This window comes from Sturnira hondurensis, unplaced genomic scaffold, assembly GCF_014824575.4.
Source record: "Sturnira hondurensis isolate 20B ecotype Veracruz unplaced genomic scaffold, ASM1482457v3 Scaffold0022766, whole genome shotgun sequence".
In the NCBI taxonomy this organism is placed as follows: Eukaryota; Metazoa; Chordata; class Mammalia; order Chiroptera; family Phyllostomidae; genus Sturnira; species Sturnira hondurensis.
Genome location: NW_028095397.1, coordinates 1,319,046 through 1,345,419, shown reverse-complemented (window position 1 = coordinate 1,345,419; position 26,374 = coordinate 1,319,046). Strand labels below are relative to the sequence as shown.

General features: G+C 55.0%; 1 protein-coding gene across 1 annotated transcript in view; it reads left to right on the top strand.

Moving 5' to 3' along the window:
• Positions 1 to 14,843: 14,843 nt before the first annotated feature.
• PRSS12 (serine protease 12) overlaps positions 14,844 to 26,374 on the top strand; it is a 39,779-nt gene continuing 28,248 nt past the window's right edge. The window contains exons 1-4 of the mRNA XM_037036300.1: positions 14,844 to 15,384; positions 21,877 to 22,015; positions 23,885 to 24,063; positions 24,725 to 24,730. Coding sequence (XP_036892195.1) covers positions 14,886 to 15,384; positions 21,877 to 22,015; positions 23,885 to 24,063; positions 24,725 to 24,730 — 823 coding nt within the window. The 5' untranslated portion in view covers positions 14,844 to 14,885. The remainder of the gene's footprint in view (positions 15,385 to 21,876; positions 22,016 to 23,884; positions 24,064 to 24,724; positions 24,731 to 26,374) is intronic.

Below are 26,374 nucleotides of genomic sequence, written 5' to 3'. Positions count from 1 at the left end.
TAGGAGACAATATTATTTTCTACTATTTTGATAAATTGCATTGCCACCTAAATAGCGAACTTGAATATCTGTCCTTGTACTCACTATCGTTTCTGTGGAACGTGTGTTCAAAGACCCAATACACGTTTACACATGAACTTTGAACAGCACCAGATGCACATCAGTGGGGGGTTCTGGCATCTTGAAGAGCGGCCGAAACCGAGTTGCCCTCGAGCATCATAACGTGTAGACCACTAACGAACACGGTGCTAAGATGTATGATTCATCATCAGGCCAAAGCCCAACAGCCGTCTTATTAACTAAGAGACATGTGGGCTCACGAGGGACACCGGGTGGGTGGCTTCGCCGAGGGCCCTGGCCCCTGCAGGGACGCGTACGACTCCCAAACTGGGTTGTCTCCGACAGGAGGCGAGGGAGCCCACAGCTCAGGTCTGTAGTGAGCTGCATAAAGTACCGTCATCGCCCCTGTTCTGCCCCTGTGTCCCCTGTCCTGCTTCATTTTTTCATGACACTGATTGCCATCTGGCTTGTAATACCGTTTTCTGCTCTTCTGTTTATCGTGTACTATCCTTTACTAGGCTGTACACATGGAAAAAGCAGGAGGGTGCTTTCACTCTCTCCATTATTCACTGCCTTGCGCGATGGATGTCTTATTGAAATGAATGAGTGAATGCTGAGTTAATAAACAGTAAAGATTTTTTGTTTTTCAGACTGGATACAATAGAAGTAATATATTACAAAATATTGGAAAACTTTGTAAAGAAGCCCAAGTTAAAAAACTTGCAAGTGTCATATTTTTATTATTCCTTAAAAATCAAATGTATCGTATCTTTTAACTAAATCTATATAGAAAAGAGACATGAATCTCAAAGCCTACAGAGAAAATAACATGCATTTTTCTTTCCAAGTAAATTGAAGACTTTTGCCTTAAAAATATGAAAGAGACACGACTCTGTAAGACAAGTAGCGGTGCTAATGATTTTAGAATGTGGTTGTCCGGTCTTCATGGGAAGGAGCAAATACGGTTTTCATTTAGTTACAGACTTTGTTTGGTATGTTCTAAATAAGTAAGTTAAAACTCCCACACCACAAAAAGTACCCCTGGACAGTGAATAATATGTAATTCGAATGTTCTGAAAGTAAGGCATCTCAACAATTCAAAGATAAACTGCTCGGTCTTATTTCGGGAGGGGCAAAGCTACGGAGAACTAATCAGACGGCCAGGTCAGGCCTCATCTGTACTTTTGGACGACTCTTGGGCGTAGGAATGCACTTGTCACAGTGTTTCACAGAAGCTCCCAGACAAAGCTAAATGAGGAAGTGGAATCAGAACAGATTGTAAACAAGAGCTTATGGAAATTCACAGCTGAATTTATTGTTGGTAACTGGACCTCCAAAGCAGAGTGTGGAAATCAAGTAACAGTAGCAGGAGCAACCTTTTTAATTCATTCGAGGAACTGCGAGTTAGGTGGGGAACAATGGAGAAAGAATTGTCTGTGAGAGGTGAACCAGGTAGTAACCGCTGGCCCGCCATTCCCGTCCTACAGACGCTCTCCCGTCTCTCCTCCTCTCCAGCCTCCCCTTCCCAGACCCTGTCCCCTCCCTGCGCAGCCCCACTGTGCCCCAGGCGGCCCCGGGGCTGGCGCAGGTGCAAGGCTCCCGTCTTGAGTCGGCGGTTGGCAGGTTATCTCTGCTGAAGGACCTGGTCACAGGCACTGACCGCGGCCCCGACGGCAACGGCTGCTCGTCCCCACAGACAGGCATGTGAGTGAAAAAGCGACGCCCTGTCCTTGTTGGGAAGCATCTACCTCGTAAGAACAGTGATCACTTTTGTCACTCCCTGCAGGAATCAGGATGTTCATTTCATGGAAGGAATAGGAAGAATTTTCACCGTTTATTTTGTCTTCCGGAATCACATAGAAAGGCATTTATCTTAAAGGCCAGAAAAAGCATCTAGAAATTTTACTAAAAAAATCTCAGTGCTATGTCAAGTCTGTGTTTAATACAGGAAACTATTTAGTCTAATATTCCAAAATATGGAGAAGTGTGGATGTAAGTGTTGCTGAATACAACAAACGCTGGAAAAAATTGGGCAAATAGGAGATTTTATTGGAAAGATAGCAGATGAGTCGCAGAATTACTGGCACGTTTGTAAAATAGGGTCGGGGCAGACAGGAGCTAGAACACAGCTCTAGAGGGGGTGCCCCGACCCACAGACACCGCAGGAATTCCAGAATCGCCCGTCAGTGTGCTTCTCCTGGCGTTAGTCCCCTCCGCCTGTTGTTCCTTTCTTAGTTCCAATCTGCTTAGTTCAAAAAAAAGAGGACTCAAATAGAATGAGGAGTGAAAGGGGTGTAACTGATACCACAGAAATACAGAGGATTATAAGAGACTGCTATGAACAATTATACACCAACAAATTTGACAACTCAGAAGAAATGGGCAAATTCCTAGGAACTTACAACCTGCAGGACTGAATTACGATGAAATAGAAAATCTGAGCAGGCTGGTTACCAGTAAGGAGATTGAATGGGTCCTGAAAAGCCTCCCAACAAACAGAAGTCCAGGGTGACGTTTTGCCAGACATTTGAGGAATTAGTGTCAGTCCTTTCAAATCTTCCAGAGAATAGAGTAGGAGGGATCCAGACTCATTTTATGAGCCAGCGTCGCCCTCACATCAAACCAGGCAGGGACGGCACAAGAAAAGAAAGTCACAGGCTTGTAGCCCTGGTGATGCAGATGCAGAAATCCTCAGCAAAAGACTAGTGGCCAAGCCAACAGTGCATGAGAAGGATCACACAGGATGGAGTGGGGAGTGTTCCAGGGATGGGAGAATGGTTCACATCCACAAGTCAGACAGTGTGATGAATAACAAAACGAAGAATAAAATCATGTGATCAATCAACAAATGTAGACAATTTTTTATAAAATTCAACATTCATCGATAATGAAAAAAATTCCGTTCAACAATGTGGGTAGAGAGGGAGTGTATCTCCGCATAGTAAAGGCCACATGTGACAAGGCCACAGCCCATGTCACACTCAGGTCTGGAGCTGAGAGCCTTTCCTCTGGGGCCAGGAACAGGACAGGGGTGCCCACTCTCACCACTTTAATCCCGCGTACTGCTGGAAGTTCCAGCCAGAGCAGTTAGGCAAGAAAAAGAAATAAAAGGCATTTGAAATAGAAAGGAAGAAATAAAACTGTTTACAAATGGTATTGTTATGTACAGGAAACCCTACAGACTCCATCAGAGCTGTTAGAACAAGTACAGGAATTCAGAAAGTTGGAGAATACAAAGTCAATACTCAAGTATCTGGTGAGTTTTATATACTAAAGAGGAACTATCAGAAAAAGAAGTAGAGAAAACAATTCCATTTACAGTTACATCAAAAAGAATAAAACACCTAGGAACAGATCTAACCAAGGAGGTGAAAGACCTGTATATTACAACATACAAACATTAACAAAAGCAATTGAAGAAGACACAAATAAATGTAAAGATATTCTGTGTCCATGTATTGAGAGACGCAGGATTGATAAAATGTCTGAACCACCCAAAGGAATCTATAGATTCAATGTAATCCCTGTCAAATTCTAATGGCATTTTTTCAAAGAAATAGAACAAACAATTCTAAAATTTGTGTGGGACCACAAAAATTCCCAAATAGCCAAAGCAATATTGGGAAAGAAGAACAAAGCTGGAGGCATCACATGCCCTGGTTTCAAACTATATTACAAAGCTATAATAATTAAAACAGTATGGCAATAACAGAAAAACAGATACATCCAGTAAAGGAACAGAATGGAGAGCCCAGAAATAAACCATGCACCTGTGGCCCATCAAGTTATTATGAAAGAGCCAAGAACACATGGTGGGGGAAGGACAGTGTCCTCAATGGATGGTGTTGGGGACACTGGACAGCCACATGCAAAAGAATGAAACTGGGCCACTATCTTACACCACGCACAAAAATTAACTCACAGTGGACTGAAGACTTGAACGCAGGGCCTGAGGTCATAAAACTGCCAGCAGAAAACATCAGCCCTAAACTTCTTGACATAGCGAGGGTTTTTCTGAGTCTGACACAAGAAGCTAAAGCAATAAGAGCAAGAATAATTAAGACTGCATGAAAGTAACAGGCGCTGCAGAAAAAAAATAGGAAATCGTCAACAAAATGAAAGGCAACCTACTGAGTAGGAGAAAATATTGGCAAATTATGTATCTGATAAAGGACCAATGCCTAAAATATATGAAGAACTCTTACAATCCCAAAGCAAAAAACAAACAGTTCAGTTAAAAACTGGGCAGAGGATCTGAATAGACATTTTTTTTAAAAGACATGCCCATGGCCGGCAGGTACACGGGAAGATGCTCGACATCATTAACTACCAGGAAGTGCAAACCAGAACCACAGTGAGATACCCCTTCACACCCGTGAGGACAGCGGCTGTCAGAAAAACAAATGCACAAATCGTGTTGATGAGGATGTCGGGATGTTGGGAAGTCGGAGCCCTGGTACGCAGCTGGTGGTTAAAAGGTGCAGCTGCCGTGGGGGACAGCCTGGCAGTTCCCCCCAAAGTTAGAAATAGAAGTACCACACGATCCCCTGACTCCACACGGTGGTCAGCACGAACTTCCCAGGAACAGCTTCAGGGCCATAGAGTATTCCTCCGAGAAAATGTGTTACAATGTGTTTAACTTCGTAAACTACTTGGGTTGCTGCCACTTTCCTGTAGAATAAACAATACAGCAAGGAGTAGCTTGGTGTCTGCTGACTTGCTGCGCAACAAAGCACCCAAATTGTCAGGAATCCTCATAGTTGGTGTGGTTGATTGCATTCCTAGAATATGTAACACTTTACATTCAGGAGTCCCACTTTTAAAATAACTCAAGTCGTAAATTAAAATACGGAACACCTTAAGGAGAAGACAATGTTTTAGGACACTATGGCAGCTATGAAGTAAATTCTGTCTAAATTGGTAATTGCATTTAAACTCACGAAGCGTGAATCCAGATACAGAGAGTGACTTCAGTGGACAGTGTTACCTTCTCACCTGAACTGTGGGCTCCAGCGCAAGGACCATCCTGTGTTAGAGGAAGTAGATCTCAGGCGTTGGGGACTGTCGCGTCTCCCGAGACCCACACCCACAAAACAAACGTGGTCTGTGTGTGTTTAAAGTACAGACGTGGGCCCGTGTGGCCGGCTGTGGTTCCCAGGGTAACCACGCACAGGCCGTGTCCTCCGAGCTCGCAGGCGGGCAGGCCTGGCCGGGAGACCCCGCTGACTGCCCTGCCCACTAAGGCAGCTGTGGGCTGTGACCCTGTCAGGGGAAAAGCTTTCCTTCCTGCCACTTCGGCTGCTGTCCAGGGCTGCTTGCATGACCGTAGAGTGCCCTCAGGAATGGGGTTGCTCCGCTGCTTTGTTTATGGGACTGCAGACACTGCAGAGGGGATCTCTGATGTGCTGTCTTGTCCGACAGGAAAGTCCTACCAGTTTCCATTAGCTGGTGGCGGTGGCGTGTGGCAGTACCTTTCCTGCACTGAGCAACTGCTTGGTGGAAGGGAGAGGGGCAGAGACTCGCCTTTTACCGCGTACCCTCTGTTCTTTCGGTCTGTGCTCTGAGGCTGTGCGTTTGCTGCCTGTTCAGAGCCAGTTTTGGAAACGCAGCACTGTGTTTTGGTCGGTGTTTTGGTCGGCGACAGACCACAAGTCTGATGGTGGCGAACCACAGAGCTGGGAGGTAGCAGGCCAGGCCGTCCAGGTGGACGAGCGCTCTGCAGTGGTCGTGCAGCGGTAAAGCTGCCCGACGACATACTTCTCAGAAGGTTACGTGGTGTGCACTGTAAACCAGTAAGTTAAAAGCATTGCGTTTCTGTGTGTGTGTGTGTGTGTGCATTCCTCTCTGTCATCGGTGTTCAGTCGGGGTGCTCTTGCCGTGGGGGCATCTGGCAGTGTCTGGAGATACTCTGGGTAGGTGGATCGGACTGCTGGCACCCAGGGTGGTGATGTCGGGGTGCTGTTATGTGCCCTGCAGTGTGCCGTGGAGCACACCACCCCGGTGACTAAGAATTGTCCTGCCCAAAATGTCAGCAGTGCTGAGCCTGAGAAGCTCCATTCCAGGCATGTGCTTTGAAAGTGGACATTTAAGTGCCCACTTGTGACTAGACGTGGTCAAGGCCCTGGGCATGCAAAGGGGCCAGAGGGCCCTGCACCCCAGGGCGCAGTCCAGTGAGGGGAGAAGTCAACGATGATGGCAGGAAGGCGGAGCGCTCTGGAGTGGAATGCAAGCAAGACCCAGAGCGGGGGCGGCTGCAGCTGTAAACATGCTCGGCAGGAGAACCCCTCGCCGGAAGCAGCCGTGGGGATGGAAACAGCCTTTCCAGAAGGCCTTTCCCAAAGACCCCGCAGGCCGAGGGTGCAGTAGCGCTGGGTTCAGAGGCGCTGCAGCCCATGGGCACCAGCGCGCTCTCTGTGGACCAGAGCTGCAGGAGGGCCAAGTCTGACCCTGACAACTGTCACTCTATTTCTGGGCCGAGTAGCACATTTGGGGACTTTAAATGGACCCGGTGCTGCATTGTAAAAGAACGTGCAGGTCACGGCCGACCCTGCCGTCTGGAGGACAGAAGGCTGCATTTTGTGAGAACAACAGTGGATTATCATGCTTGGCATGCCTCCTCCCACACGTCTCTGTCTCCGGCAGAGGATTGTCATGCTTGGCACGCCTCCCCCCACACGTCTCCTTCTCCGGCAGGCCCACGGGCTCAGCTGTGTTTCATCAGCAGTCACAGCGGCCAGACCCGGCAAACACTCACACCCACACCCACCGGCCTCATGTAGGTTTTCCTGAGCCTCAGTGTGCTCACACTTTTGCTTTGGTTTAGACGTCACTGGGGAGTTGGAAAGCCCCGTGACGTCTGAAGTGAGAAGGAGCCTCAGTGCCCATGGGCAGCCTGCACACTGGCCTCCCCCACCCCAGCACGTTGTGCAGAGGCGACTTGGAGAGCCGCCTCGGGGATAAATGAGATAACGCCTACTAAGTTCATCTGTCACGGCCAGGAGGAGTGCCAGTGGTCACAGTGGTGCACATGGGACTCCCCCCTAGACTTCCCTGGTGCTCCTAGTCAGCGCTGTCATAGGAAACGGCCGTTCTCGTCTGTTCGCTGGGTGGTCCCGTGGGGGGCTCCGGTGGCATCTGCTGCCTTTGTGTTCAGGCTCGCTGCCTCCTGCCCAGCAGTGGCTCTGGTCTTCCTGGCCCAGCACTTGTTCTCCGCTCCACACCCCAGGGGCTCCCCAAAACGCCCATGCCCCCACTGTCACACCAGCCCTCCGCAGGCAGGGACCCGAGTCTCCTCACCACAGGCCCACTCTCAGCTGCGTGAGGAAGCCTGCAGCCACTCAGCAGAGCTGGTTCTGTGCGGACCCAAGGCGCTCTGCCTGGGCCACAGCAGCCGAGGGCTGCTCCGTCACGTGGTCTCCGTGCCCGTGTCTTCTTCTCAGGCTCCAGGACAGCAAGGTGAGACCCGTCCATCATGGCGCCCAGGTTCTACCCCTTCAGTCTCAGTGACTTTGTTCCACTCAGAAAGCTGATGTTTTCAATCCCATGTTAAGCTTGTGTGATGTTATGTTGCCATAAATAATGTTCTTGGGAACTCTCACGTGCCCCTCCTCCCTGCTTTTCCACGGGGAGGATACGGTCCTGTTCCCATGCTCACAGTTTGCTCCGCCTGCTGGGGTGCCCAGGGGGCCTGCGACTGCGACCCAACACTGAATCGTAAATTTACTTAAAACCTTTGTTTTCTCATCAGTTTTTGTTAGTGTTTGTGCATTCACTGTGTGGCCCAAGACAACTCTGCTTCCAGTGCGGCCCAGGGGCGCCCAAAGGCTGGACAGCCCTGGAGAGCCCAGCTCGGTGATGCATCCAACACTGACGGCGGGTGGGGACGTGTCTGTTTCTCCACCGTGATCGGCATCAGCAACGAGAGCCTGAGAGCAGAGCAGGCGCAGAAGGCCAGCTCTCCCTTCCCCGAGGTCCAGATCGCTGTGGAGAGGAGGAAAGGTCCGGGGAAGGTGGGGGTCTCCCTGGGGCCGCTGGTTTCTGTCTCTCCCTCCCGCTCCCCCGAGGAAGGCGAGAAGCACGTCCTGCTCCCCCTTTCCCTTTATTCCATCCTCAGGGGACCTTCCTGAGCTGGCACGTCCCTCATACAAGTGACAGATTTCAAAAGAGGGTTTGAAAAGCCATGGAGCACCTCCCTGACAGAGGGTGGGGGCCTCGGTGGCCGGCCCGCACTGCAGGGTCGCAGTCGTCACAGCGTTTGAGAGTCAGAGGGACGTGGAGGTGGCACCTCCGATGCCGTCACTGAAAAAATAGAATCACAAGTGACATAACAGACAAAATTCATTGGACTAAGTGGTTTATATCTTTAAATAAAGTAAAAAATAGTTACAACCTCTGTGTGGGAACCCAGGAGTATCAGTACATCATTTAGTCCTTATATAATATTTAATTTCTATTTCAGAGGCTCAAGAACACGTTAATTTGGCCTAAATTCCTTTGCTTAGCCATTTAAAAGACAAAGTTCACTTTCACAAGAAGCTGAGATTGTGATTAATCACACGTTATTTACTGGACCCCGGGACCCCAGGTACGCATGGGTGAGAGGGTGTGTGACAAGCTTTCCCAACCGGCTCCCCTCATCCGGCTCCCCTCGTCCGGCTTGTGAAACTGAGGCTTCTGAACCCACGCGCAGGGGGGCAGGGCCATCGCCTCTGTGGGCGCTGAGCCAGTGTGGGGCCGACACAAGGGGACAGGTGGACCAGGGGCCGTGCCATCTGCTGGGTCTGTGTAGTGATCACTGCTCTGCACGTCACGGTCGTGCTGGTGTCCCTCCGAGGGGACTGGAAGACAATTCAGGGCCTGGCAGTGCTCTGGGCTGTGAGGTGGTCGAGCGTGGTTTGGCCTCAGGCCTGTTGGCAGACGGTCCGTGGGCCGTCTGCCAGACAATAGCTTGTCCTCTCACCCAGCTGTCGCTGTACCACGTGGAGAACATTACCTCCTCCTGTATAGACAAACTGAGTGAGCACGCCAGCCAGGCCCCACATGAGGCCTTCACAGAAACCCTCCCACGCACACCTCGTGGCGGTTGGAGGGGCTTGGAGGGGCCATGTCACCCACCCGGGTGGTCGGCAGAGCACTGGGCTGCCTGGAGGGCCGTGAACGCAGACTCTCTTGCACCCGGAGCCTGGGCTGGCAACAGCCCGTTCCCCGTCAGTGCTTGCCCATGTGACAAAGTCTGAGCTAGGTCAGGCATGTAGCTCAGGGGCCAGCAGTGGCCTCTCCTTAGCTGTATCACTGTGGGGTCACCCGCATCTCAGCAGGTCAGCTCTGTATCTGAGCGGGCACACGCTCGAAGACCCATCTGATAAACTGAGTCACCAGACCCCGAGAGCTCAGGTCCCTGCAACCTGCTTTCCCCAGGGTGTGGCCGCAGCTCACGAGAGCCGGGTTCTTGCCTCCCACTCAGTAGAGCTTCGCGGGCGATGCGGTCTCCTAGGATCCATGCGGCACAGTGCCCCGAGCGTCTGCACTGCTGTACCCACCGCCAAACCGGATGTGGCATGCTGGTGAAACGCCATAAACTTTGGTGTTCTTTTTTCAATGGGACTGAAACTCCTGAATTATAGAACTCGGGAAGGATTAACATGTATCAAACGAGTGGTTGAAAGTGTGATTAGTGCGAGAACTTGAACGTAGTGCTCCGTTAACCCCAGCTCTTGTTGCTTAACCAAAGTCGTCAAGTCAGTTGCTTCGACTCTCCTGCTCTGCATTGTATGTGGCTGAATGAGCTCGGAATCTGCCGAGGGTTCGACAGGTGGGCGGATCGGAAGGGAATCAGTGTGTAGCTTTCCAACACTGTATCACATTCAAAACTGAAACCCCGGCGTTAAAGAATTATCCTCTTGACACTGGTGTGGTCACTCAGGGTTTTGTGCTGTCAGCGTTTAAACGTCAGCTCTTCAAGAGCTCTGCTTCCTTCTGTGACCACTCTACGTCCTGTTGGGCTGTTATGTTCCAAAGGTTGGTGCCCTTCAAAGCCTTGTTGATTCTTTGAAACAATTTACCTACAATGTTTCCAGAGACAAGCATTCCAGAAGACATGTGCGTTCCATTAACAGGCATTCTTTCATGGGACCAAACCTTACTAGTTAATACGTTTTATTTTAAGTTCCGAGAGGAAACCCAGCACCTTCCAGAAAGCTGCCTTTGCGTAAATGTAACTGTGCGCTCCAACGCGACTGGCCGTGTGTGCCAAGCACCGTTTTCCTTGCTGACCACCTGGCGGTGCTCCATCCTTCTGATGGCCCCTGGTCAGCACGAGGCACTCAGCCACGTACAGGCCTTTTCACATTGGGCAGAGGTTTCTAAGCCTTCTGAAAATAAAGGCCAGAGTTCCGTCATATTTTCAATGCCCTGGGTTTGTTTTACTACACAACTTGGCTATAAATACTGCTGACGAGTCTCTGTGTCAAAACTGTGTGTGTCTCTCAGTCCCAAAACGAGGCCATATGTCCTTCCCAATGGAACTGTTTTATGAAAATGGGGGAGAAAGAGACGTTCTTGCTGGTTTCAGCCCTACCAGAAAGTTTGTTTCTGGTTGTTATAGTAGTGGTATGTATAAATACAAATAAACCTTTTGGTGGTTTGGGGCTTTTTGTTTGGGTTAGGGTACCCAGGAGAATGGTAGCAACATGTCTCTTAATTTCTCGGACAAGAAACTGTCACATTGCAAAATTCAGGGAGATGTTTGTTTCACGGACAGTGAACACAATTTAAGGGAAAAGGTGTGTGACCTCATCGCAGTGGCCGTTTTGGTTTTGCCTCACCCGTCTTTGTCTTTGGCAGTGTTGTAACGTGGACCAGCTTGCACAGAAGGCAGTTTCAGGAGGCACCTCATCATCCAGGTGCTGCTCCGTGGGGACTCGGTGCAGGGATGCGGAAGCCCCGCCATCCCTCTGCCCACTCTGTGCATGCTTTGTCCCTGTTCCAACGGGACCTGCGGACGGTTGACACGTGAGGTCTCATCAGGCAGCTGGGACACTCTAGGTCTTTTCCTGGGAGCTGGGACACTTGAAGGCATTGATAAAAGTGTATTGTTTTCCTGCAACCAGACAGAGAACACGACTGAGTGTGCTCACCCTGGGAAGTGGCGCATGCCGTGGTAGGAAGATGAAGACCCCATTGCCCCCGGCAGCCCTGTGCTACGTGGGCAGTGGCTGTTCCTGTGACAGTGAGTGCCCACGGTGCTCAGTGTGTGGGAAACACAGGTGCCCACGGTGCCCGCACCACAGGCTCGGGGCCGAGAGCTCAGGGATGGGCACCACTGTCTGAGCGCTGTGCCAGCAGCATGTACGTGCTTTCTCAGCTACCTCTCCTGCAAGCAGGCTTCCTGCGCCCCTGTCCCTGGTGTCGAGCTTTGGCCTCAGGAGGTGGGGCCACTTGCCACGGATCCCACCGTGAGTGAGAGCTGGGCCAGGCCAAGTGCCAGTTTGATTCCCGGGCTGAGGTGACTTTGTGCATGTGTGTGTGTGTGTGTGTGTGTGTGTTCCGTGTCTGTGTCCACATCGCTATTTCTCATCTGCTCGTGTGTATAATCTGGGTGACTCTGCACAAGAATCTGTAGAATTAATTTTATATAGGGATTATACCAAGGTTAGCTAAATTTTTAAAAACATGTCAATACCTAAAAAACATTCCGTTTTATAACATTCCACTTAACTCGGAGGAAAGCACAGCCCAGGTGACTTTCAGGGACGTCAGGGGTACAGTGACTCAGGCAGGGTCCGGGTTTGCTCTTGGCCTCCGCCCCGTGTGTGGCTGCGCTCTGTGGCTCTCTGCAGGTCGCTGCTGCTGTCACGGGCCTCAGACATCTTCCTGGCCGAGGCTGCCGAAGAAGCAAGTGGCCTTCAAGGCCAGGCTGCAAACTTGACTTCCATGGCCAGAGACCTCCTGCTGACAGGGGACCTCTGCCTCTGAGAGTCCCTGTACCATGCATTTAGCAATTCACTACTCACGTTCGGGGTCTTTTGTTTTATTGAGCTTTTAACTAAATATTACATATGCTTTTACCATATTCCCCCAGCCCTCCCCCATAAAGTCCTGACCACATCTTCTAACCTCACGTCCCCCACAGTCCCCAGACAGGCCACCATGCTGTTCTATTGGGGTCGCACTTGGAACGTTGCGGTCGGGCCAGGCAGTTCAAAGCTCACAGGTATTCACAGGCAGCACCCAGGTTGTAAATGGAACTCCCCAGCAGTTCCTTTATAGATTGGATTTTGGAACTCTGTAAAACAATCCGCACACTGGTTCCTGGTTATGTTTCCAAATGGAAGTGCACTACTCAGCCCACATGTGTGTGAAGTGTGCTGGCCCTCGATACCCCCGCCAAACTGGGGGTTTCTTCCAGAGCGCAGCTCCCCGGGGAACGCTGCTAGGCTGCCTTACAGTCCCTCACCTGCAGGCTGCTCTGGGGCAGGCAGACCCCCCACCCTGCCCCCACCCCACCCCACTGCCCCAGGTCAGCATGGGATCCTGTCACAGAGGTGCCTGCCCCATCCTGGGGCCTCCTGGGTGCCTCTGCTGGAGCAGGAGCCCTGCAGGACGTCATTGGTTTCTCTCCTGGCCTCCCCTTGCCTCCTTGTCACTGCCCAGGAATGAGGAGGCGGGGAGAATGGGGTGGGGGGAGGTGCAGCTCCAAGTTCGAGGGAGATTTGAGTTGCCTCCCCCTCCCTTTTCTTAGGCGGAGAGGGTCTGAGGGAGAGCTGTGCGCAGGCAGAGCCTCCTGGAGGTTGTGGAGGTTAAAGGAGAGGATTTGCCCTGGCCTGCCCCCACCAGCTCACCCTCATGCGGGACTCTGTCCACCTCACCTGTGGGCAGCAGCACGGGGCAGTGGGGGGCAGGGACTGGAGGAGTAGTTCCCGGTGGGTCTGTTTAACTGCCTGGCTCTGCGTGTAAGACAGACAAAACCCTCAGTTCCTGGTCCAGTTCTGAAGCTGCTGTTCCGTTTTCTAAGGAAGGTGTGTTTCAGGGCCTGGTGGACGGGACACAGACGTGTGACATTGTGCACGCCCCACTCTGTCTGTGTGGGCTTCCTGGTCCTCATGGAGGGCGGGGTCTCGGCAGACCCGCAACTCCTCCAGGTTAGCTGCGGGTGGGGGGGGATGGGTTTGCCAGCCCGCCCCAGGGCTCCAGTGGTCCCCTCCTCCACGCTGCCTCTTCACCCACACCGTGTGCAGAACGGGTCTGCTGGGAAGGGAGGCAGTCTCCCCGGGGAAGGGAGGCAGGGCTCTGTCAGTGAGACTGGGGGCTGGGGGGGCGGGCGGGGAGCCTGCCCTGGGCAGGCAAGTGAGGGAGAGGCCCTGGGTGGGGATGGTGACCTGGAGAGCAGTCACCTAGGACATCAAGGGCCCGGCCCTGGCCAGGGAGAGGCTACAACAGGCCAGGCCCGGCTCCACACACAGGGCTTTCGCTCCACTCTGCTCCCGGAGTGCACTGCAGGCCGCGCTTTGGAGCCAGGCACGTGTTTGTGAAAAACCCAAACGGCAGGCGCCTGGAGTGAAACTTGAACACACACGCTTCTTTCTTCCCCGAGAATTGAGGTGAAATCGCCTATATTGTTAAAAGGACTACAAAACCCTCATAAGATTGTTTGCAAAAGTTAAACTAAGAACTTGACCAGGGGATCCATTCATTCGCTGGAGACCTGGGTCAACCGCGAACAGCCAGTGCCGCTCGGACTCAGCGGACAGCGGGCAGGACGCCTCGCACTCCCCGCCCGGCCCGCCCCGCGCCCACGGTGAGCGGTCACCTTCCCACGGCCGCGCCGGGCCCGCCAAAGGCGCCCTCAGACACCAGCGCCCGTGATTGTTGATACCCTAAGGCGGCTTTTCTGGGGGGTGGGTGGGCTGTCGCGGGGGCTCCGGGGGCTAAGGGCGAGCCGCAGAGCAGCTACCAACGGCCTGCTTTGGGGAGGCAGCGGCGCGCTTGGCCGCAGGCCTCTGCCCCGCACAGCCGGGCAGGTGTTGGGGCGCGGAGGTGTCTTTGGTTAGAGAGGAAACGCGGCATTAAGGGGCCTCCCGAAGACCCAGTAAAACCTCACGACCGGAGCTGTCCGGGTGCCGGGAGGAAAGGGGGCAAAAGGAGGTAGGCAGGCTCCGGCCGTTCCCTCTCCAGGCAGCGTGGGACCTGAGCGTCCACTGCGGAGTGTGGGGCCTCGTCCGGCCGTGGGCAGTGCGGGGGGCCGTGTCGAGCGGGGCGCCCTGCCCCACAGGAGCTCAGTCAGTGGATCGGCTTCAACACGCCTCGCGGGCCCCGAGCACTGTCCCCCAGGTCTGTCGGCCGTCCACGCTGTCCTGGGCAATGCCAAAGCCAGGAAGCCGGTGCAGGGGCGGGGGAGAGAGGCCGTGGGGCGGGTGCCGGGCGTGGGCTGTGGCCGAGCTGCCTGCCGGCTCCGGGCAGTCGGACGGTCCCCCGCATGGTGCCAGGGACGGGTTTGGGCGGGCGGCCGGGCCGGCGGACAGCAGGAGCCCAAGGGCTGAGCAGAGTCCCTGCCGCAGCCAGGGGTCGGCGGCGTTCCGGCTTGTGCGGCCGGCGGCGGGCTACCTGGGGTGCGGTCCAGCCAGCGCTCAGTGGAGCTCCAGACCCCAGTGCCCTGAGCAGCGGCTGGGAGGCGTGTGGGGAGGGGAGGCGATCAGCGCGGGGGTGGGGGGGTGGGGTGGGGGCTCGGGCCGGGGCTCAGGGGACGCTGAGCCCCGCCCCATCCCTCCTCCCCTTCTTCAGGACCCGAGGAGCCGGGGGCATGGACCAAACCGCGCTGGTCTGGCACCATGACGCCTGTCCGCTTGGTGGTGGCTCTGATTTTAGGGGCACTCCCTGAAGTGGTCAGCTCCGATCCGGTCCTCAGTTACCCCCTCCACTACCGCCATCGCCATCCGCCCCCTGCGGCTCCCCACTTTCCCTACTACCTTCCCACCCTGCAGCGGCCTCCGAGGACGCCTGCATCCCTGTTGGCACACGCCCTGCGGCCCCGGCCGGCGCCTGGTGCGCAGCACCGGCTCCCGCTTCACGTGGGGCGCGCATCCCGGCCGCACCCTGGGGACTGCCCTGCTGGCGGGCCCTGGGTCAACGTGACGGACTTTGGCGCCCCGTGTCTACGCTGGGTGGACGTGCCACCCCTGCTGGAGCGGTCACCCCCGGAGGGCTGGGCTCCCCTGCGAGGGCAGCGCCACAACTTCTGCCGGAGCCCTGAAGGCACGGCCCAGCCCTGGTGCTTCTACCGCAACTCCCAGGGCCGGGCGGACTGGGGCTACTGTGACTGCGGACACGGTGAGCGGCCTCCGGTGGCAGGACTGGGGCGGGGGAGGAGCTGGCTGGGCGGGGAAGGGCGCTGGGTTGAGGGGTCGGTGCCCTGGAGGGGTGGTGGCAGCACTGAGTTACCCCGAAAACGCCTGGCGTTGAACTCACAAGGTGCGCTGTGGGGTGGTCGTCAGGGCTGGGCGGGGGGGTGCTGCGCTGAGCTCTGCTCTGAGTGCCTGGGTGTGGGCTCCTCTCTGCCTGGCCACCGTGTGTGTATGTGTGTGCTCGCCCACATGTGCCGTGGGGCGTGTGTTCTCTATCTAGATGAGCTGGCCTTCAAGGCCTTATGGTGTTTACACAAAAGAGGCGAAGGGGGGTGGGGCGGAGGCAGAGTTTACAGGTTCTGGAAAGGGAGACATTAGATGTTATGCGACAACCCCCCCCCCCCACCTGGTTTGGGGAAGCAGGTGACACTTGCTTTACTTCCTTCATTGACCTCTGTTTGAAAAAGCGTGTCACAATTTCTGGGCCAAAAGAAAACTTGTCGAAATGATGCTCACGTCCCGGGGCAGAGAGTGGTCAGTGTCATGGCCCAGACAAGAAGAAAAGAGTGGGAAGGGGTAGAGATAGGAAGGACCCTGGGGAGGAAGCAGCCTGATGTGGCCCATGGGCTCTGGGGCCAGCTGCTGGGCTGGGCCGTGCTTGGTGGGAAGGCGGGACTTGCAGGCGAGCGGAGAGGGAGCCGGTGGGCACTCTGGTTCTTCGGTGACACGGGCGTTGTGAACAGACTTAATGGAGGTGAATAATCGGCCTTACAGCAGTGCTTCCATGTGATTTGGGATTTTGTTTAATATGAAGGCTTTCTTCTTTCAGTAGCTGCAGAAGAAAGCCTTATGCCCTTCAAAGTGTAAATTTTCCTAAAAAATGATGGGCAGCTCCCCATGGCAGCTGCGGGGTGGGGTGTCCCCAGGGGGATTGGGACAGACAGCCGCTCTCCCCCTGCTGACGGGCTGCGTGTCCTCCTGCTGCCTCAGGGCTTGAGTTCAAGGGGAGCTGGAGGCGGGTGAGGCGGCTGCCCTCATCCCACAGGATGAAGTCATCGCTCTGCCGGGCCGTGGTCTGAATGACAATGCGCCCGAGGCACTGGTGTGGGCTCAGGCAGAGAGCCCCAGCGGCCTCGGTGTTTGCCGAGAGAGGCTGTTCTCAGTGAAAGCCCGTCGTCCATCCGTGTTCAGCGAACACTGACGGTTTTCCTGTTTGTGTTCCGCGTGCAGAGACAAGAAAAGTGACATTTAGAGTTGAAACACGGTCTTGGTTTGTTGCTCTCTGATTCTTGTTAAATTGTTTCTTTGTTGTTCAGTTCCAGTTGTCCCACCGACCCCCCACCACTCCCCCAAACAAACCCTCCTCCCTCCCTTGCTTCCACTCCTTGGTTTTGTCCACGTGACCTTTATAGTTGTTCCTGGAAACACTTCTCCCCTTCCCTCCATTATCTCCTCCCACCTGCCCTCTGGTAACTGTCAGATTGTCCTCAATGTCAGCGTCTTTGGTTATGTTTATGTTTTTGGCTCGTTTGTGTTGCTGATTAGCTTCCAGTTAAAGGTGAGATCATATGGTGTTTGTCCCTCACTGCCTGGCTTACTTCACTTACGTAATGTTCTCCGGGTCCATCCCTGCTGTCACAAAGGGTAGGAGCTCGCTCTTTCTCTCTCTCTCTCTCTCTCTCTCCTTCCTTCCTTCCTTCCTTCCTTCCACACAGAATTCCATTGTGCACATGTACTGTGGTTTTTCGATCCACTCGTGTACTGATTCTGACCTTACACTCCGAGTGAGGGAGTATCTGGCCCTGCGATGCCTCTCACCCCCTGGTGTTGAGCAGAAACTCAACCCTCATGGCAGCGCAGCCCCCGAGAGGCCTCAGTGCTCACAGCTGGACCCCTAGACAGAGCCCCAAACCTGCAGGACAGCCACGTGCACTTCCTGTAGGCAAGGGACTGAACAGTGGAGAGAGGAAAGGAACCAGTGGATGGGACCTAGTGCCCCGGCCTCCCGAGTGAAACCCCCAAACCAGCAACACCACCACTGGCTATGGGACCATTTCAGTGCTCCCGCAGGCTCCGGGTAACCATTCTGTCACTGATTCTCCACTTTGGGGCGTAGCTCATCCCTTCACCACGTCACCACGCCTGGCATGTGGCGCCCCGCAGGGCTCTCTGGTCCTCCACTCACTGAGGTGCGTGAGCAGAGCTGTCTTGGCGTGGTGACGGAATGTGGAGTGGGGCTTTAGAGAGCACCGGGGGCTGCTTCTGGCTCTGCGAGGAGTGGAGCAGCGTCGGCACCCTTCTCCGGAGAAGAACCCTTACCGACGGGTGCACTCAAGGGGCTTCAGCTCTGAGCTCGCACCGAGACTGCCGGCCAGATGAGAACAGCCGGGCTAAGGAGCATGTGCGCGTGCGTTTCCTTGTGTGACTCTCACAGCACCACCCAGGGAAGTGCGCACGCTCACCTCCCAGCCTGTTCTGCTCGAGTCCTGAGTCCTGCGGTCGCACAGGCGAGCAGGATGCCCCCGGGGTCCGAAGGCCCTTCTGTAGCCCGAGGTCCAGGCTGGGAGGAAGGCGGAGGAGCATCGTGTTTGGTCTGGTGCGTGTGATTTCTAGTCTCTTCTGGTCTGAAGATACCCAGGGCTTTCTTCCTTCTCTTTTTCCTGCACAAACACAGCGAGGACAAAAGGAGAGGAAACTCACAGTCGTGAGACCCTCCGAGGAAGGGGGCTGGGTGGGGGGGGGGAGCCGGGTGGGGGGGCAGAGCCGCGTGTCTAGTTGCATCAGGAGAGATGAGGAAGTTGGTGGGGGAGGTGGGGGAGTTGGCGACAGGCATCTCAGGTGAGCCGGGCAGCGCAGGGCCCCTCCAGCGGCTGGGCGTCTGAGAAGGAGAAGGGCAAAGCCGGCCCTGGCCAGTCCATGGTAAAGGGTCATTGCAGGAGAGGCCCCCCCGGCTTAGCCCGGAGAGCAAGTTCCCAGGGTGAGTTCCCAGAGGGTCCCAGGAAGGCACAGTCAAGGTGGTGTAGGTGCTGGAGACCCTTGGTCACTGTCAGGGAAAGCCATGGGTGGTGGCAGAACCCGCCTAAGTGACGTGTGGTGGGGGTGACCCTGTGGACTCAAGGTGGCCCGCATTCTGGGACGGTCCTGCTAGGGGAGGATAAGGCATGTGGCGCCTTGTGTGGGGTGTGGAAATCGGCACCACTGCTGTTTCGTGGCCTGTGTGGGTGCGAACAGCCTGGCTCCTCCCGCTCCCACAGGGAGGGCGATTGGGCAGCACAGATGACCGGGGAGGGAGTCGCCTCCCTCCCCCAGGTCACGGCCAAGGGGCAGTGGCTTAACTCCGTGTTCAGAGATTCTCTCTGTCACAGCCGCAAGTGGAACCAGCTGCAGGTGACTGGTGACCAAGAGGTGGAACCGGTGCAATAAGTGACACTGTCCTGAATAACGGATTTCACCAGGAAGCAGGGATCATAGCTCCGACCTCCCGTCATGTCGTGCGGGTCTGTGCGTGCACACCTACCCGCCCCTCAAATCTCCCGATGCAGGGAGACAGAGAGGGAGGGGACCTGTGTCTACAGGCGGTGCTCCTTCCAGTCCCCCTGGTGTCGAGCAGGAGGGGCACTCCGGCCGGAAGCTGTCCCTGTCTAAAACAGGCTGCATCTAGATTCTGTTTGGCAGATGCTGAAAAACATTTCTTAGCATACCAGATTTGATACAGTTGCTGGCTACATTTTAAACACTGAGTTCAGTCTAACTTTGCAGGCGGATACACTGTAAAAGACGTTGCTTCCCAGGAACACGCCCACACTCACAGTGTACGGCAAACGGTGTTTGACACAGGGACCACAACAGGGCTGGGAGAAGAAAGCCTCTTCAGTAAACAGTGCGGGGAAAGTTGGAAAGCCACGTGCAAAAGAATGAAACTAGATTACAGTGTGTCCCCATTTTGAGTTATGAAATAACTCAAAATGGATCAAAGGCCAAAACATGAGGTCTGAAACAATAAATTACGTAGAAGAAATCATAGGTACCAAACCCATGGGCCCTGGTCTTAGAGAAGATTTTGTGAACTTGACCCCAAAGACAAGGGAAGGAAAGGCCAAAATAAATGAATGGGACTGTATCAAACTAAAAGCATCTGCACAGCAAAAGAAACAAAAAGGCAACCAACCAAATGGGAGATGCTATCTGCAAACAGCAGCTTCAACAAGGGGTTAATATCCAAAACGCACACAGAAGAACGCACACAGCTCAACACCAAGCAAACCTACACGAAATGGGCGGGGAACCTGGACAGACACCTCTCCCAGGTAGACGCACAGACGCCCAACAGACACAGGACAAGGTGGTCAGCTTCACTGCCTCTGAGGGAGATGTAGGTCAAATCTACATGACACACCACCCCCCCTGCCAGAATGGCCGCCATCAGCACGATGGTAATAACACGCGTGGGAGCGGCCGTGGGGGAGGAACCCTCATCCCGTGCTGGTGGGACTGCAAGCTGGAGGCTCCTGGAAAAAGTAAGACTACAGTTACCATGTGACCTGGCAACCCCTCTCCTGGGCGTCTACCCGAAACACGCGGAAACATTTACTCAGAGAGATACTTGTACCCCTGTGGTCACTGCAGCGTTACTCACGGTGGCCAAGACACGGAGACCACACAGTGCCCTTTGACAGAGGACGGGACGAGGAAGACGTCGTGCATGAATACGACGGAATACTTACTGCTCAGCCGTGAGACATGATGAAGCACTACCATCTGTGACGTAGACAGATTTGAGAATGGCATGCTAAGTGAAATAAGTCAGAAAAAGCTAAGAACTCACACGTGGGATATAAAACGGAAACTCACAGACAGACATTAGGGTGGTGACCAGAGAGGGGGAGGGACGGGAGCAGTGAAGGGTAAGGGGGGCCAGATGCACAGTGAGGGAGGGAGGTGTGACCTCTGCGGTGTTCAGGTCCCGTGTCGTAGAGATATGCACTTGACACCTGTGTGGCCTTGTTAACCCGCGTCACCGCAGTACATTTAACTTTGAAAAAGATACATAAAATACTTTGAGTTATGGTATTATCTATGAGTGTGAGCATTTTTTTAAAGGAATAAGATATCTGGTTACTGTTGCCTTTGATGAGTGATTATCTGGTATATATATACGTGCATGTTTGTGTGTGTGGATTAGAGCCTGGTCCAATGGCCTCATCTTAACTCGGTCATCTCTGCAGAGACCCTGTTTCCAAGTGAGGTCACGTCCGCAGGTCCTGGGGGTCCTCCGCACTCCAGCTCCTCCTGCAGGGACAGAGTCTGACCTGTCACAGCAGCCGTGAAGACTGAAAACCCATGCGGCTGTGATGGGGACTCTCGCCCCGCCCTCCTCCGGGGCACTGGGTGCTGACTGGGACCCTCAGTGCAAACCCTCTGGGATTTGGGGGTTCCTGGGTTATAGCAGCTTTCTGAAACAGGAACTTTGCTGTGTAAAACTGGAGCTGTATCTGCGTGGAACCAAAGGAGTAGTGAAATGGAATGACGGTAAACTCTGCATTTCTGGTGGAGAAGTCGGATAGAATTCTGAACAACACTGGGCCTGGTGGGCTGCAGCTTCAGGTGGTCGTCACACTGCAGACCGGCGCAGGTGACTGGTTTTTGGCCCTTTTGAAATGTGTCGCACCAGTGCGTCGCAGGAACTCGGGGCCCGTCCCTGACGCAGCTCGGCAGCCCGACTTCCCGCTGCCTCTGCTTTGGTCTGCAGGGGTGTGGGGCCTGCCCCTGCGGACCTGAAGCCTTCATCTGGGATTTCAGATCTCACGTTATTACTGGGCACGCGTTTTAAAAACAGGGCCATTTAGAACAGCAGAGGTTCCATCCATGTGGCATTGAGAGACTTCCAGGCAGCTCAGCGCTGGGCCACTCCGCGTGGTCCAGAGAGAGAGCCGAGATGGGGGCCGGGTGGCGGGGACACCCTGCCAGCACCACCCAGGTGGTGGGTTGGGGACCATAGACCTCATCTGTGGGTGATGTCGCTTGAGGACACAGGGGAAAGCGCTTTTCTCTTCCTGTGGAGGAGGGGATCTGATGGGAGATGGTAGCACCCAGCCCATGGCAGCAAAGTCACAGACAGCGCCCTGAGTTTCTTCTGTGTCCTTAGGTGAGCCCCCGCGGAGGCGACAGGTGCGTGTGGGTGATGGGAGCGCCCGGTGGGGTGGGACCTGAGGCTCGGGGTGCCAAGGGGACCTCAGGCTCCCGCTTCCACATTCCACCTGTTGACACTACAGTGGCACTTGTCTCACCTGGATGAACTGACGGCATTCAGCCAGTGCCGCCAGGGTGTCAGTGACCCAGACCCTGCTCAGCGCTCATGTATGGGAAGAAGCCTGTGCGCGATCAGCGGAAGCTGCCTTTCTGGAGAGGTGTGTTCACAGGCCAGTCTGCATGTCCCCGTTACCTGTCATTAAAGGTCCCGGGATTCTTTTCCCTCCAGGGTTGGTCCGACTGCGCGGTGGTCCAGATGGGTCGGAAGGCCTGGTGGAGGTGTGGGCTGGGGGAGCCTGGGGCGCCATATGCAGCCGTCACTGGGATGACGCTGCCGCCACTGTCGTCTGTCACCAGCTGCAGCCCGGGTGAGTCCTGCCTGCCTGGCCCAGACCCTTCTGCAGGCTTCTGAGAAGGGGGTGGGCCCCTTGTCTCCCTTCCTCATCCTCCCTTCCCTCCTCCCCTTACCAGGGAGGGCCTGGGGCTTGGGGCTGAGCCCTCAGCCTGTCACTGCCTGGAGACACAGTCCAGGAAAGCATATCTGGGTGTTCCTCTCTGAGCAGATAATTGGTCCCAGGAAGCTCAGAACCTGATTCTAATCCTGATTCCTCCTCCGAGCCACGTGGCCCTAGGTCACTGTCATTTGCTTGAACTTGCTACTTGCAGCTGCTGCCAGATCTTGAGCTGGGGGGTGGGAGGGGGGCTGTCTGCCGCCCTGGGCACCCACTGCAATGACCAAGGGCTGGCGCAGGAGCACAGGCTCCAGTTTGCAAGTGGAGGTTTTGGTTTTGTTGTTGTTCTGTTGTTCTGTCCCTGTGCCGCAGTTTTTTCTAAGTACATGCCATACGTTCTCCTTGGTCTTTGTCACCAGAGACCTTAGAAAGCAAGGAAAATATCTCATTATGAGCAGTGCAGGTGTTAAAGACTGGACGGTTTGCAGTTTACAGATATCTCGTATTAATGACCCGAGAAATATCTGTAAACTGCAGGGGTATCTGGCACAGGGACACAGAAGGGCAGTTGAGTCAACTGCAGTGAAGTCAGCAGGGACTGGCCGGCTTCCTGCTGCCCTCCCACGTGGAGGGGGAAGAGTGAGTGCTCCGTGGAGGTGGACCTGGGGGGCAGCCGCCAGGGTTCCCGCCCTTCATTAGGTAACAGTGTGTGAAGTGAGGTTGGTGTAGGTCTGGAGGAGGAGAAGGCGGGGCCTGCAGCCCAGAAACTGTGGGATGTAGGAATGTTAATAACGGATTTTATCAGTGAGCCTGTGGGTTACAAAGAATGCTGACCTGAGGGCAGCCTGAGGATGGAGCTGCTTTGTGGGTGGGTGTGGGGAGTCCCTCCCAGGCACATCTGCCCCTGCTTTTCTTCCTAGTGATGGGGGGTCTGGGAGGGACGCATGTCCTCAAGGCCGTGGCCTGCAGAGGAGGAGAGCTCTGCGCATGGCTGTGGACAGCCCAGCCTGCCACAGGCACCTCTGAGTGCCCACCCCTTGAGCAGGACCGTGGGGCCAGGTGAGCAGCCTCGGGACTGGGTTTCAGCGCTGTTCGGCTGATGGAAGCGGTTGCGTGGGGACAGTTGTACAGTTGCCGTGTTCATCAGACGGCCATTTAATCTTTTTAAAACCTGACGTCAGTTTGTACATATAAAAGTCTGTCGATTAAATGTGGTAAAAGCAGGGCTAGTCTGCCTGTTGTTAGTTACCACTGGTTTCAAAGGCTTGCATGTCCTGTACATAGAGGTCTTAAGACTGTGAATGCATGGCCTCCCTTGCTATTGTCTTGCTTCGGTGCAGGAATGACAATCGTTTTGAAAACGCTAGGCCGAAGGTCTGCAGTAAAAGCCTCTTACCACACCCAGACCGCTTCCTGTCTGGGCAGACCCAGCTGAGAGTGACCTGCGGCTGAGTCCCCGCTGCAACCCGGTCTCAGCTCTCGGGACACACTCCTCCCCCACGCCGCCCCGGTTCCCTCTGCACGTACGCTGTGTTTGCCGACTGTCTGCCAAAATCAGCTGTAGGCAGTGCAGGCCTGTGCGTGCAGTTGGCGGCTCCAGACTGCCCGAGCAGCTTGCCTCGGGGCCTCGCCGAGCTGGGCTTTCCCCGAAACTTGGGTCATCCACTGCGCTTCCCCTCTGATCATGTCCACCTTTGTGGGTCTCTTCCGTTTTTGAAAGTCCAGATGACCTGATAAAAATGCGCCTGCCTTTGCTACACCTAACTTCGACCGTTGTGTTTCCAGGAGAAGAGGAGTAGCAAAACACAGCCCGTTCCCCGGCCTGGGCCCCATTCCCGTTCACTGGGGCAACGTGCGCTGCCGAGGGGACGAGGGGAACCTGCTGCTCTGCGAGAAGGACGCCTGGCGGGGCGGGCCGTGCCCTCCGGGGATGGCGGCCGCCGTGGGGTGCAGCTTCTCCCCAGGTGAGAAAATGTGCATCGCGTCCGTGTGAGCCGTCCCTGTGTTTGCAGCAGGGCTCCAGGCGGCCGAGGCGCCCTGGTGAGACCCCTTCCTGAGGGAGCACAACCATGGACCCCTGAGTCGTCGAGTCCTGCAGCCCTAATTTGACAGTCTTTGCGGCGGTGTGGGTGACAGCCCGAGTCCCGCCTGACCTCACGTTCAGTGTTTTCCATTTCATCTAGTTTGCTCACAGAAATGTCACATGCCGTGTATGAAACCCTGGTTTTGGTCACGGAAAATCACGCTGCACTTGTGGCAGAAGATCATCCTGGAACCAAACACAAAACATGGCCCCCGCCACAGAGGACATTCCCGTCACTGGGTGAAACGTGGTCTTGGTACCAGTGTCCCTGAGTTCTATAAAGTCAGCTGCTCCCTCTGGTGAGGTCCCCTGTAACACTGTGTGCTGGCCGCGAGGTGACCAGCGGGGTAGTCCAGTCCACCAACCCGCCTGCACCCCTGTGAACACCCGCAAAGACGGGGCCCGCAACCCTCACGATGACCCAGGGTTTCTGGGGGCCATTGTGCGTTTTTATGCGCGATCGCAACCCGAGGCCCCCCACACTGTCACCAGGTCCCTTTTTGCGGTTTCCTTGGAGATGGCAGCGTGACCTGATGTCCCAGGGCCTGGTGTGCTGGCAGCCAGCGCCGGGCAGGAGTTCCGGTTTGGGTGCAGGTGTCGGGGCAGGCAGAGCGCAGCTCCCACCACAGAACATGCAGAGACCCATGCAGAGCTGCCCCTGGGGGTGGCCCGGTGCGAGTCCCGCCACAAGTCCCATGAGTCCCCCGTTCTTCCTCTGCTTCTCCACGTCTGGGCAGAGCTCACATGGCCGGAACCAGCTGCGCATTGCTGCCTCGAGGGTGGGTGACGGGAGCTGGGCTCCGAGGGGTGCTGCGCCTTTGTGGGTCCTCACCTTTGTTCTGTGTTCAGGATGGTTGGTGCAGTGCTTAACACTGCAGGCCTGGAAAATGACAATTACTTTTCTTTTGGGATATTTATCTACTTAAAAAAACTCTAATCTCTGTAAGCTGTCCACTTGTGTAAACTGTGCTTGCAAATATAAACTTAAGGTCCTTTATAAGCATCTATAAAATGCAGAAGGCTGAGATGAGTTTGGAGTGAGACCGAAAAAGAGGCCCTTACAGTCAACTGCCTGAGCACATGAAAGCACACGACTGGCGTCAGTGCCCCTGAGTCCACGGGAGGTACAGTGCCCAACCTATAGCACACTTCTTGGTTGGGAAGTGACGTTCAGTGTCCTGTCATCTGGAGCCTGCCGCCTTCCACCATGGGCAGAGTAGGGATGTGCCTAGGGGTCCGGGTCTTGGAAACAGCCCCCGCCACAGAGGCGCCTGGGGTTTTGTTTGTCTGCGAGGTAAACACAAGTCGGCCACCCCACCGCGCTCTCTCGCACGCGATTTTGTGTGTGTTTGTTGGGAGGGTGTGGGGCGGTGACGCAGCTCTGTCCCTGGGCTTTCCTGTGTCCTCACAGTCACTCGGCCAGAGAGCCGCGTGTTCTGAGATAAAACTTGGCATTAAAGCAGGAGGCGGTGGACCGCAGTGGTTCTGGGTTGTGGGCGCCTTTAAATTCCCCCACGAGTGTTTTTTCCTGTTTCCCTAAGCTTACCTGGTGGTGCGGGGCAGACAGGCGGGGGAGAATGAAGTATAAACAAGAAATGAATACATTCCCCCATCATTTTTTTCTACATTTTCCAGGCTTTCTAAGGGAAAAACACAGATAATAACTTAGGCAAATTCCTTTCCTACCGTGATTCAGCCATCGGCTGATTGCGAGAAGCTGATGTGCAGTGTTGAGGACAGTCCTGCGGTGGAACCTGCCTTCACTCTTCGCACCAGCTGACTCGGGGGTGGGGGGGCACCAGGCGGGAGTGCGTGCCTCCTGCAGTGGCCCGGGGCTCTGTGCAGACCTCCCGTGTGGCGCCGGAAGAAGTGCGAGTGTACAGACATCACGTGCTGAGAGCCGCGGACCCCGTGGGCCGAGGCCTGTTTCCTGGGAATTGATGCCTAGCATTTGGCAAGAGATGCAGCTGAGTTTCCTTGCAGGGACCCAGCCTGTTCTCAGCCTTTTCCCATATCACGGCCTTTATTCCAGAAAAAACAGGCCGCCTTCCATTGCCCAGGCACGCTCAGTGCCGTCCTTCTGTGTTCTCGCTCACGTTATTCGCTCACTCGTCGGTAACTCTGAAACCCCACACACCCACCGAGGCCCCTCAGCTACCGGCGCCCTTCAGAGATGCCCCGATGCCCCGTGG